Consider the following 12,488-nt stretch of genomic DNA (forward strand, 5'->3'; position numbering starts at 1 on the left):
GCCAAGCTGGTCTTTACTCATTGGTTGAGCGCCGACTGCATACTATACAAACTTAGAACACAGCCAAGCCCCAGCCTTGGGAGCTGGCAGCAGCCGTCACATTCAGCTCTGCTGCCCCGTTACACACGCGGCACCCCCACATCCCATGTCCGCTCCCAAGTGCCCAATGGACGGCTGCAAGTGGGGGCCGTGGAGTCCTCAGATGTAGGCTCCAGCCCCAGTTCTGTAGCCTGGCTAACACCACAATGCTGATTCCACACAAGAAAAGCACCCTCCCCACCCCGCCCCCGTCCATGCCTGCAACTGCGGTTCTTGTCACACTCCTTCCTGCCCTGGATGCTCTCCGTAAAGAAGCAGGTTAAGCCACCTGCAATGCCAGCATCTCACATGAGCGAGGGCTCACGTCCCGGCCCCCTGCTAACGCGCCTGGGAAAGCAGTGGAAGATGGCCCAGGTAACTGGCACCCTGTCACCCATGTGGAAGACCTGGATGGAGCTCCAGGCTCCTGGCTTCATCCTGGCCCAGTCCTGGCCATTGCAGTCATTTGGGTAGAGGACCAGTGGATGGAGGCTCTGTCTGTCTCTCCCTCTCTAACTCTGCCTTTCAAACTAAACCTCTTTTCTTTTCTTAAACAAAGAAGCACGCATCTGGACCCTTCCGTCCTGCTGCTTCCACATCAGATACTCGGCCAGGGCTGCAGTCAGATGATGCTGGTGTAAAACTGCATTACCTCATCCTCTCCTCAAAACCACCACTGGGATGAAGGGAGAGGCTGGAGACCCCACAGTTACCAAGGCCAGCAAGCAGGAAGAGCCGGAACCAGGATCTGAATCAGGCCTGACCGAGCATAGCCCGTGGCTCTCTCCTGCACCAGGCTTCCTCTCCCCTTTGCTAAAACACAGCGGGTGCTCACGACAGGCTGACAGCTCAGGGCACCGACAGACAGCTCAGGTGAAAATGCAGACTTCCAGGCCTTGGGTCCAAGAACCCACAGTTCAGCGCTACTCAAAGTGTGTCATGGCCCCTCATCGCAGCCAGCACCTGGGGCTTCCTAGGAATGCAGAGCCCCAGGCCCACTGCTGCGGCAGGGCCTCAGGGAGCGGGGCTCACGACCTGGAACCTGAGAGGCCATCTCAGCGAAGCTCTGATGCCACCAGCGTAGGAAAACACAAGTGCGCTAGAACAACGTTGCCGGTCAGAAATGGGCTGCTGGACCCCAGCTCGGGTCACACCTCCGAGCCTCGGTCTACTCGTTCTGCGTGAGGATCAGGACCCCGTGAGGATGAACTGGGGCCACAGGGAAGCCCCGCCCGGAACCTGGCTCACGGAAGCCCCGGGAACAGCGCTGCTCTCCCTCACCTCCTGGAGTCAGGAACACGCCCAAGGCCGCAGGAGGGCACGCGCATGAGGATCCAGATCCCAGCCCTCCGAAAACCCAACCGGTCTGCTCTGCCCAGTTCCGGCACCTTCGCCACCGACACACTACAGACAGACCCTGAGGGTGGCAGCGCCGCGTCCTAGGGCCGTCTACACACTCCCGACTCGAGGGCTGGGGGGATGGTTCTGACAGGTCTCCGAGTACCCCCGACTCTGCCTGGGCTGCCCAGCTGGGAAACACCACTGACACCCACGTCCAAGGCTCGCAGTCCTCCACCACCTGCCACACACAAGGCCACCCAGCAGGGCAGGGCCCACCCACACGAGGCTGATGGGAACCCCAGCAGAGGCCGTTCCTGGGTGCCCTGTGTCAAGCTGGCCCGGGGGGTGCTGTAGGACCGGCAGCAGCCGGCGACAACCGGAGCGGCGCGGCCGACGCCTTCTCACAGAACAGGAAGTCCAGGAAGGGCTGCTCAACGACGCCACCCGGGGCCTGGGCCTGCCTCCCTCCACGGCCCGGCCTACCGGAGGGCCAGGGGCTCGCATGGTCACTCGACGTCAACAAAACAAGTTCCCGGAAGAGAAGAAAGCCCCTTGCTCCCTTTGGGCCAGGGACATGACTGCCAACGCCCATCACAGCGCAAACGCCCTCGATGTCTCATTGGGCACAACGAAGTCACATGCTCAGGCCCAGCCAATCACAGACCAGCGAATGACCAGGGGCTTCCGCCCTCCCGGGAGCACGCGGCAAGCAGAGCCGCTGAGGGCGGGCCAGGCCTGGGCTGTGTGGCGCTCGGGAAAGATGGCGCAGCACGCGCTGGCGTGAGGAGGGCCGTGGCGACTCCACCCCGGGAGCCTCTGGCTGGCGCCGGCTCCCATCTCCCGTGACCCCGCAGGCCCAAGGGCACACGTGGGGCTGGAGGGAGGCTGCTTCTCAGGAGTGCTCCCCCAGGCCCCCTGGGCTGCTAGGATCGCCGGCGGGGCGGGCCGGGGCGCAGGCCAGGCGGCCGGCGGCGCCCACGCGCTTCCACCGTCAGAGTCTGGTTCTCCTCCTCGCTTGGCCCCGACGTCCTCCTGACTGGCTGGGCGCCGCTCTCGGGGTTTCTGATGCTTCATCTGACATTTCGGAAGCCCAGAGCTCTGCTGTGGCTCACTTGCTGGGCTGAGGTGGTGCAGGGCTACTGCCGGTGCACGGTCCCCGCCGATGCGGAGCCGCTGGTGGCCCCGGGCGCGCCGCGAGTGTCCCACAGGCTGACAACCGCACCGCCCCGGGGCACACCGCAGAGAACGCATTCTGCGTGCGTGCCGCCACGTCACCGCCGGGCTCCGCAAGGCCAAGTGGCCCTCACCCTCAGCACCAGCAGCTCCGCACCCAGCTCTTCTGCAGGCTTCTGCCACTCGCTGGCTGGGGGCTTCCGGGAAGCCCCGCCGTCCGATGGGTTTCTGAGGCTTCTGGCCTTCGGTTGTTATCTTCTTCACTATCTTGGGCCTTGTTTCAGAGGAAACCCTCAGACGTCGAAGCGCGCCCACTCTGTTTCCCGCGGGGCCCCCACAGCATCCTCTGGGGCCCCCAGTGGTCCTGACCCCGTGCATTGTCTTGTGACCGAGGGACGCAGGGACGGTGGAGGGACGCAGGGACGGTGGAGGGACGCAGGGACGGTGGGCAGAAGTTGAGGCAGACCTTGGCAGATGGGTAAGGTTTTGATCAGGCAGCGTGAGCAAGGCTGGGAGGAAGACAGCAAGGAGCGTAGGAGGGTCCAGGAGGCCCCACTCTCTGGGGGAGGGAACATGTGCTGGACAGGCTGCCCCGGGCAAGAAGAGCCTGAGGCCAGCGGGCGGCCGGGCAGTCCTGCCCCCCTGCCTGCAGCTCTCGGAAGTCAACGTCCTTTGCCCTGACCGCCGTGCTCAGTTCAACGGAATGAATGACCCTTTTGAATCCAAAGAGTAGGACACATGGCCTTCCCCCAAGGTGCGACCCAGGAAGGCCAGGATGGAGGTGACTGGGGTCCCACGGGTGTCCTCCCCACTTTTTGGAGCAGTTTGACTCCCTGGGGTCTGCGTGCCCCAAGAAGGGGCCAAGAAGCCAGAGCCAACCAACAAGCCACCTCCTCACCTCACAGGGGAACCCACGGCAGAACCCAGGCCTTGCTTCCACAGAGGACCCTCACGCACCACCGACATGTCACCGCTCGGGGCAGACTGCAAAGGCACGAGCAGTCCCGCCCCAGAAGGGGAAGCCACCATGCCAAACCCGCCCTGCTTCCAACAAGGACTGCGGCCTCTCTCCCACCTTGCGGCCCAGACACATTCAGTAAGCAGCTTTGCCCCGATGGCCTGTTTGAGCCACCATCTCCTCACCGACCCATCACTAAGAAACAACTCAGATGGCTCCAGATCTGAGTCGGATGGACCATGGTCCCTTGAAGCAGAAACCGCCATTCGGTGCCTAAGAGTTCTGAGCTCCCTGAGAGGGTCGGCTGCCAGGGGGAGAGCAGGAGAGGCCCGCACGCCTCGGAAGGGAGGTTGTGCGCCGGGGCTGGCGCAGGCCTCGAAATGCCCGCTTCGGACACTGACCTACACAGGGAGTCTGGACCAGGCGCCAGCTGCACTGTGTCCTTTCCAGGCCTCCCACTCCCTTCTTGCCCAGCCAGGGTGGCACCCGGACTCCGCCCACCGTGCCCGGGGGTTACACGGAGACAGCTGCAGAAATGGTACCTGTTCAAGGGCAATGCCAAAGGTCCTGGAAAATGCAGGTTAGGAAAAACCTGCACCAAAATTAATGTTTTAATTCCATTTTCCCACACACTCTAGAAGGCCCCCTGTAGCTCCCATGTGCAGAGGTTGCATATGTCACCCACGGACTGCCCAGCCACACTGAAGGCACACGGATTCTGGGCCCTCTCTTACCCGTGAGGAAGGGTGGGTTCTGAGAGGTCGCCGAGCCGGCTACGGATAAGGTCCCGGTATCCGCGTGATCACACACAGCAGTGTCAAACGATCGCCACTCGGGCTGGAGGGTGACATTCGGGCAGAGGGGACAGCTGGCGCTGTGCTCCCAGGGGCCAGGGCGGCGTGGAGCCAGCAGCAGCCACCATATGCCCTCTGCCCCCCCCTCTGGGCCGAGAGTTCACAGTGTCTCACGTTCTCGCTGGTGTCCACGCTGCTGGCCTGGACGCGCTTCAGGGAGGGAGGGCGGGCGACACGATGCTGCCCTCTTGCTGGGACTCGTCAGGGCCTGGCGCAGGGCTGGCGCTCACGCCACCTGGTTTTTGAGACGGGTGATTAAAACGGTAACAGTGGGGGGGGGGGGATGAGGCAGGAGACGGACTTCTGGGTCCTGTCTTCAACTTGGTTGCTCTTTACTTCCTTCTCCTCTGGGAAAGCGTTCAAACCACTGGGTATCCCAGGGGCCGGGCAGAGAGGAAGGGCCGCCAGCCGCCTTCCCACAGGGGGCTCCGGCTGCTGGGCACGGAGGCCCTCTGCAAGCAGCGGCTCAGAACCAGCGACTCCTCTGCTCACAGCCCTCCCGTGGCCCCCAGCTCGCTCTGAGGAAAGCCAAAGCCTGCACCCTGGCCTACGAGACCGCCCAGATCCAGTTCCCTGCCGGAACACACGTCTGTCTCCTGCATCTTAGCTCAGGTGCTGCCCTCTGCGTGTGGCCTTCCTGGACCACCTGGTGCAAACTAGAAGTCCCTGTGCCCCCACCGCAGCCCCCTCCCCTTCGCCTCCGTATTCTTCTGAGAGCCCTTACCGCCACAGGACAGCCCGTGCGTTCCATTCAAGGTCTTGGCTTCCTGTCTGTCTCCCCACCTTTCCCTCCCCTGGAGTGTGGGCTTCAACACGACAGAAATTTGTGTTGCTTCCGTCTGTTGCATGCACAGGAATAGCCCCAGTGTCTAAACAGCAAGCATACAGCAGGTACTAAATAGTTGTGCAATGAATAATAAACGCATGGCCTGCCTACTGGGATGTCAGGCTCCGTGGCCAGCCCTGGGCGACACTAGCTCCTTTAGCCCTCACAACAACCCCCACAGGTAAGTCTTACAATCCCATCCTAAAAGGAGGAAACTGAGGCAAATGATAGAGCCAAAGTCACAAAGTCGAGAAGTGGCGGAGCCGGGGACCAGACCCCGGGCAGCTTTAAAGACTGCGCTCCTCCTGCCCGAGGCAGCCTTCAGAGCAGCTGTCAGTGTGACAAACATGCGCTCACTGGCTTTCCTCTCTCCAAGCAGGTCTGCCCCGTGCTGGTGCAGCCACGAGGCCTAAGGGGAACCAGTGTCCCCAAAGCCAGGGCGATGTCCCACCACCAGCTCCCACCAGCCAAAGAAAGGGGAGGAAGCATCTTCAAACACGTCTCTGAACCCCCACAGAGGGCCATAATAATTCTGGGTTTTCTCTGGGTTTTCGTTCATCTTTTCCTTTGCTTTTTTTTTTTTTTTTTTTTTGACAGGCAGAGTGGACAGTGAGAGAGACAGAGAGAAAGGTCTTCCTTTGCTGTTGGTTCACCCTCCAATGGCCGCCGCGGCCGGCGCACCGTGCTGATCCGATGGCAGGAGCCAGGTGCTTCTCCTGGTCTCCCATGCAGGTGCAGGGCCCAAGCACTTGGGCCATCCTCCACTGCACTCCCGGGCCACAGCAGAGAGCTGGCCTGGAAGAGGGGCAACTGGGACAGAATCCGGCGCCCCGACCGGGACTAGAACCCGGTGTGCCGGTGCCGCAAGGCGGAGGATTAGCCTAGTGAGCCGCAGAGCCAGCCTCCTTTGCTTTTTTTTTATCTTCCTGAGCAATCTCTTCGACCTTCTCAAGCCTGGGTGACCTTTTGTCATACGCGGCTGCTGCTCAGCATGTGGGTCTTCGGGACAAAACTTCATATGGCATGAGATCTGGAGTTTCCCAAAACCAAACCTGCACACAGACCCAGGAGCCACAGTGCCCTGCACACCTCACGCCCCCCAGGCCCGCTCATGACTGCATGAGCCTAGGTCACAGGAAGCAGTCCATGGGAGGAGAGCTGGGCCCTGCAGGAGCTGTGACGGTGAGCGAGGCAGGCCCAGGCCACCAAGAGCCCAGCTGCCTCTCCTGCCGGAGTCTACTGCGACCCGAGACCCCTTTCTTCTCATCACATTGACTCTCTGAATTGTTAAATCCCCATCCAGTGTCTGGAGCTATGCTGTTTATTTCCTATCTGCTTCTCCTCTGTCTCCTTCTCAGAGGAGGGTAAGGGCACGCGGGCAAGGGCTTGGTCAGTGCTGTTCCCCACTTACTGCGGCTGGCACAGGTGGGCGTGTAAACATGGGTTGTTTGAACGAGCAGAGAGAAGGAAACAAGTGGACTTGGAAGAGAAAAGACAGGAGCCTCACAAATGAGCCCATCAGATCCTCGCATCAGCCCACACAGAAGGCATCACTATGCCCACACAGCTGGGAAGCAACAGAGTAAACCCAGGGCCATCCGACTCCAAGGAGAGAGAGAAAAGGCTGCAGGTGAGAATCAAGAACACGAGCCAAGGAACCTGACGGGGGTGGGTGGGCAGGGCAGGCTGCCTCTGGGGGCCCAGGGACCCCTCCCTCAGATGCTGGTTTAACTGAGAGGAGCCGACACTTCCCACCAAGCTGAGCCAGCCAGGGGCTGTGCCTCCTCCACGCCCCGGCACCATCACGGCCGAGAAACACCTGCCCCAAGCAAGTACCACAGCGGGGAGTACCGAGAACCAAGTTCCTATTCCGAGGCACTACCACCACAGAAGACGCGCACGCATCCTTCTCCATTCCTGGGTAGTGTGCAGCGAGAAGGTTAAAAACAGAGTTGGAGTCCTTGCTTGAATGGGCAGTGCCACCCATTCATTCACTTGTTCAGCCAGCATGTGCTCACCCAGGCCCCGGGGAAGCCAGGGGTGACACAGGACAAGCCCTCAGTCTTCCCACCCGTCTACTGGTGGCTGCGGTTTTGGCGGGTACTAAAAGACAAGCAAATATTAACGGTACTTGCTTCCAAAACAAATAAGGCCACGTGGAGCTGTGCTCTGGAATGGGATTGTGGATGCAATTTTGATTCGATTGGGTGCAAGAACCAATTCAGTCAACGGGGTCATGGACCAACTCCAGACTCCTGCTCAGAGGCACCTGCAGGCCCCAGGCCCCCCCATTACCCAACTCCAAGTCCAGCATTCTTCAACCACGCTCCCAGCTCTCTGCACCATACCCTCCCGTTTGACTCTGCTTCCCCTGGATTCTCAACTTGGCCTCTCCAGGTGTGCAACCTGAACCCCAGGACACCTGAACCCCAACCTGCTTTCCCACACACCCCCCGCTGGAGCTTCCCCCGGGACCCCTTGTCCACTCTGTTTACAAACCCTATTGCCCAGGGGTCTCTGTTCAACATCTCCATATAGACACCCTGACGCCCGGGCACACCGCGCATGGCCTCTGGACTCCCTCCACTCACTGGCGCCCATGTCCTGCCGGCGCTCCTACAGCACAGCACCTCCAACTTCTCAGAAGCCCAAGGCCAGCCCCAGAGCACCTGGGGGCCCGGCGCTGCAGCTGACACCGTGAGCCCCTGCACCCCGGACTCCACAGAAGCCCGCCCTGCAAGTCCCAGCCCAGACGCGGGCACAACCCCTGGGCCCCCGGGGGCCCCACACGCAGGACTCCCGGGACACCGGGCTGCCCAGGACCCCCGCCCCGCGCACATCCCCCGGGCCGCGGCGCCCCCGTGGCCCGGCCGCGCCCCTGCCGGCGCCCCGCGCCTCGGGCCCTGCCCGCGGCGGGCGGAGGCCGCGGCGCCCCCAGCCGCCCAGGCGGCCGCCCGGCGCGTACCGTTGGCGATGAGCTTGGCCGACAGCTGCTTGACGAGCTCGGGGATCCGCTCCCATTGGCACTCGGAGCGGCAGCGCTCGATCTCCGTCTCCAGCCGCGAGCCCGCCTTCTTGGTCGCCATCGCGGCCTGGCCGGGCCCGGCCCGCCCGCCTGCAGGCCCCGCAGGCCCCGCAGGCCCCGCCGCCGCCGCCGCCGCCGCCGCCGGGGCGCCCCCTCGCCGCCTCCCGCTGCCGCCGCGGGCTCGGGCTCGGGCTCCCGGCTCCGCGGCGTAACGGGAGCGCCGGCCGGGGAAGGGGCGGGGAGGCGGGAGGCGGCGGCGGCGGCGGCGGCGGGCGCGGCGGGGCCCCGGGCGCCGCGAGGAGCGGCCCCTGCCGGCCAGGGCCGGAGCGGCAGCGCGGGCCGGGGCCGGGGCCGGGGCGGGGGCCGGGGCGAGGGGAATAGGGCAGCTGGGGCGGCAGAGGACGTGAGGAAGGGTCCGGCGGGGTGCGGGCGCGGAGCGCGGCGGGCCTTCGGGAATAAAGGCCACGCACAAGGGCAGCGCCCCGGGGAAGGTCCCCGGCCGGGCGACACGAGTGGGCTCGGGACCGGTGTGCTGCGGTGCGGGGCCGGGGCCTCCCTGGGCCAGTGCTGCCGCCCCGGGTTGTCCTGGTATTGCTCCGGGCCCGGGAGGAGCCACTCAGGGGCAGACACCTGCGGGGGTTCCAGAGGCATCCGTGGGAATGGGGCCGGCCAGAGCCCGCTGGGAACTCGGGTGCCAGCCCCAGGCCCTCTGAGGAGACCGCAGGGGTCTCGGTGTGTGGGCCTTGTAGATGGAGAGCGGGGCGGGCAGGGGTCTGAGCTGTGCCTTCTCTCACCTGCCTCGCTGGGCAGTGTGGCAGGTGCTGGAGGCACAACTGGGAACAGAATTCCTCCCTAGGGAAGAGCAGGCCGACCAACGCAGGCGCCGAGAGGGTGGACGCCACCGTTTGGAGACACAGGGTCCAGTGGGGAGGACAGAGCTGAGGGGGTGCGGATGCTGGGGTTGTCCGTGAATGGCCAGGGTCAGCCTCCCTGGGGTGACATTTGGCAGGCAGGAAGTGCACGGGCGCTGGTACTAGCGTGTATGTGGTGAGTCCCAGAAACAGCCAAGAGGCCAGAGCAGTTGCAGTGGGGGCGGGGGGGGGGGGCAAGCAGGAGCTGTGCTCAGAGAGACCGGGTCGGGGGTGGGGGTGGCCTTCCTGCCCCGCTTTTACTCTGAAACAGGGGGTGTCGTCATCCGACCCACATTTAGGGACCGCACTGTGGCGCGGGGCTGAGAATGCTGCGTCTCCTTCAGCCCAGAGGCGGCCGGGCTGGGCCAGGGACATGTCTGGGTGGTGGTGAGGGTGCTGGATTCCGCGTCCTGCACGTCTGTCGTGTGCGAGGGAAGCCTTCGGGCCGGAGCGGCTTCTGTGCTGGCTGTCCCGGAGCCTCCCTGTGGGTTTCCCCTCGCAGCGTTGAGGTTGAGCCTTGGTATGGGGTTAAGACCCCACTTGGGATGTCCTGGTTTAAGTCCCAGCTCACCCCCGAGGCCAGCTTCCTGCTAGTGCGGCAGTGATGGCTCAAGTCCTTGGGTCCCTCACACCCACGTGGGAGACCCGGATTGAGTTCCAAGCTCTGGGTGACCAGGCCATTGTGAGCATTTGGGGAGTGAACCTGTGGAGGGGAGATCTCTCCCTATCTCTCCACCTTTCAAATAAAGAAAGGTAGAAATGATCGTTGTGGATCTCAGTTTACGAGGAGCCTGAACCAGACATGGAGAGCTGTGAGAAGGGGCGAGGAGATGTTTTCTGTGGGGAGCAGCTCACCTTGCAGGCACCCAAGGGCCCGCGGAGGTGAGGGAAATTGAGTGCCAGCCTCAGGCACGGGGCGGGCCCCGGGGTGTCGGGATTTCAGCAGGCAGCCCTTAGCTTCCCTGGTGCCTTCGCTTCCACGGAGAGGGAACAGGCAGGGCCAGAGCGAGGTCTTTGCAAGAGAGAACCCCTCCCCACCCCCCCAGGCCCTGCTGCTTTCCTCCTAACCCCAGCACAGACGTCTGTCTCTCCAGACGTTTGCCTGGAATGTTCTCCCCGCTCTGGTCAAGGAGGTAAAAACCCCCCTTCATTCTTTCAGGTCACCCGGCGCCCCTCGCGCCGCCAAGCGGTGACCAGCCTCGGGCCGCCTCCGCCGCCGCGCCGTGAGGTTGGGGTTTCCGTCCTCACTGCCCCAGAGCCCAAAAGCTCACTTCCTGGGGGCCTGTTGGGGGCACCCGGCTCCTCCACTTCTGATCTGGCTTCCTGCTCTCACGCAATCTGGGAAGGAACAGGTGACAGCTCAAGAACCTGGGTTCCTGCCACCCATGTGGGAGACCCAGGCTGAACTATGGGCTGCCGTCTTCAGCCTGGCCCAGCCCTGGCTGTTGTGAGCATTTGGGGAGTGAAGCAGAGGATGAAAAATCTCTGTTTCTCTCTCTTTTTATCCTTTCTTTTTTTCTTTCTCTTTTTCTGCCTTTCAAATAAAAGGAAAATAAATAAGTAAAAATGTAGATCAGTGTTGAATGAGGGGAGACAGGGAAGCACTAGAAGGTTAGTGTGCACTGATACAAAGTAACACACGTCAGCTCTCCTGGGTCTCCCTACCTCTGGAGGGCAGGAGTGTGAATGAGCTAAGCCCCTGGCGGCAGTCCGCAATGCAGGGCTTTCGTGTACAACACAGCAAACACAGGGACCACATTCCAGGCCCCCTGAGCAGCCCACACCCATCCGAGTGCTCCCGGACCCATGTGCTTGAGCGTTGAGGTCGCTGGGGACACGGCTTGGGAGCAAAAGATGACACACACGGTCAGCCTGACCCAGCCGGAGGAGCCTTCTGCGCTGTGTGGGAGGGAGACCACTGGGCCTGCGACCTCTGCAGGCCTCTGCCCCGGGCAGGTGTGATCCGCACGGGGAAGTCCCAGTGGTTTTCACGTGAGTTTACCTGCGGGTGGCACTCATGCAAATCACAGCAATTAAGCCAGTATCTTTTTTCCACCAGGCATTCAGGTATGACAGGTTTGACAAGGATGTGAAAAATCACAGCCCGTGGGCCAGATCCAACCCAGAGGTCTGGCCGTGCCTGGCAGGAAAGAAGCCCAGTGAGGAAGGCTGGGTGGCCAGGAGCAGCAGAGGTGGGCTGCAGGCTTGGGCCAAAGGGCAGTGCCAGCGGGGGACCTGGGTGGTCTGCAGACCTCCCAGTCCTCTTCCCCTGGATGCCTGGTTCCCTGCACCACCAGCACAGGGGAGGGGGTGAACAGAGTGCAAGAGAGACTCTGGGCAGGGCTGGGGACGGGGCTGGGGGGACTGGGGGACCTCACTGGAAGGAGTCCCAGTGAGAGGAGAGTGCCACGGCCTTCATTCCCCCACTGCTCCTTTGGCCTGGCCTGTGAGGCTCTTCCGTGGACCCTCCCTGCCTCGAGACCTCTGCCCCAGCTCATATCCTGAGACCACCTGATCCGAATCCGCCTCCGCCATCCTCTCCCCACCACCTTGCTGTGCCACAGTTCTCTTCTTGATACCACTGAACCCTCACAAAAACGTAAGCGCCTTCGGGACAGGGATTTCTGTGTGGTTTTGTGCACTGCGGTGTCCCCAGCACTGGCAGCCGTGCCTGGCACGTAGTAATTGCTCAGTAAATCGCTGTTGAATACAGGAGTAGAAGGAAGGTGGTGAGACTGCGGTTGCACAGGTGCACCCCAGGCCTGAGCATCCCAACGTAAAGACCCAGAGGGGAGTGGGAATGCAGTTACTGACGCCAGTGGTGCAGCTCTAAGAAGGATCTGGAAACCCAGAAACAGGGCCTCAGCGTGCTAACGGAACCACCCCTCCTGACCTTGGAGCTCACCCTGCCGCGGCAGCAGCCCGGTCAGCTGGCTGCCAGCACCAAGGAGAAGCTGCTCGGGACCGTGGGAGGGACGCGCCATCCCCAGTGGGTGCCCTGGGCGGTCGCCACGGCAGTGCTCCAGGGTAGCCTGCAGGCCTGCCGGCACAAGGCACTGGGAACGGTAGTGCCCTTGGCTGGGCTTGGATTTCACCACGATGCATCTGTCTAGTAAGATGATCAGTGCGCACCAGTGAAGAGCCCAGCCGTCCTGGCGGAACCATCTCCTGAGCCTTGTGCCATCGCAGCCCGGCTTCCTCTTCCAACTGTCTGACCGCTAGACTGACCGCCACTTCTCATCCGCGTGCTATCGCAGGCTTGGCCTTCTGCAAATGCAGCTTCCTCCCGGGCTCATCGCGTTTCCGGCTCTATCTGTGGTTG

General features: G+C 62.6%; 1 protein-coding gene across 14 annotated transcripts in view; it reads right to left on the reverse strand.

Moving 5' to 3' along the window:
• Window positions 1–8,478, reverse strand: part of TTC7B (tetratricopeptide repeat domain 7B) — a 243,600-nt gene extending 235,122 nt beyond the window's left edge. For 3 of the 14 annotated variants that reach the window (XM_070065535.1, XM_070065534.1, XM_070065539.1), the window contains exon 1: window positions 8,196–8,402. In XM_070065535.1, the coding sequence (XP_069921636.1) occupies window positions 8,196–8,316 (121 nt within the window). In that variant the 5' untranslated portion in view covers window positions 8,317–8,402. Of the gene's footprint in view, window positions 1–8,195 lie in introns of all 14 variants that reach the window. The other 11 variants (XM_070065536.1, XM_051826141.2, XM_070065540.1 and 8 more) reach the window with 5 other exon arrangements.
• Window positions 8,479–12,488: the final 4,010 nt, after the last annotated feature.

The sequence above is a fragment of the Oryctolagus cuniculus genome, chromosome 20 (assembly GCF_964237555.1).
Source record: "Oryctolagus cuniculus chromosome 20, mOryCun1.1, whole genome shotgun sequence".
Taxonomy (NCBI): Eukaryota; Metazoa; Chordata; class Mammalia; order Lagomorpha; family Leporidae; genus Oryctolagus; species Oryctolagus cuniculus.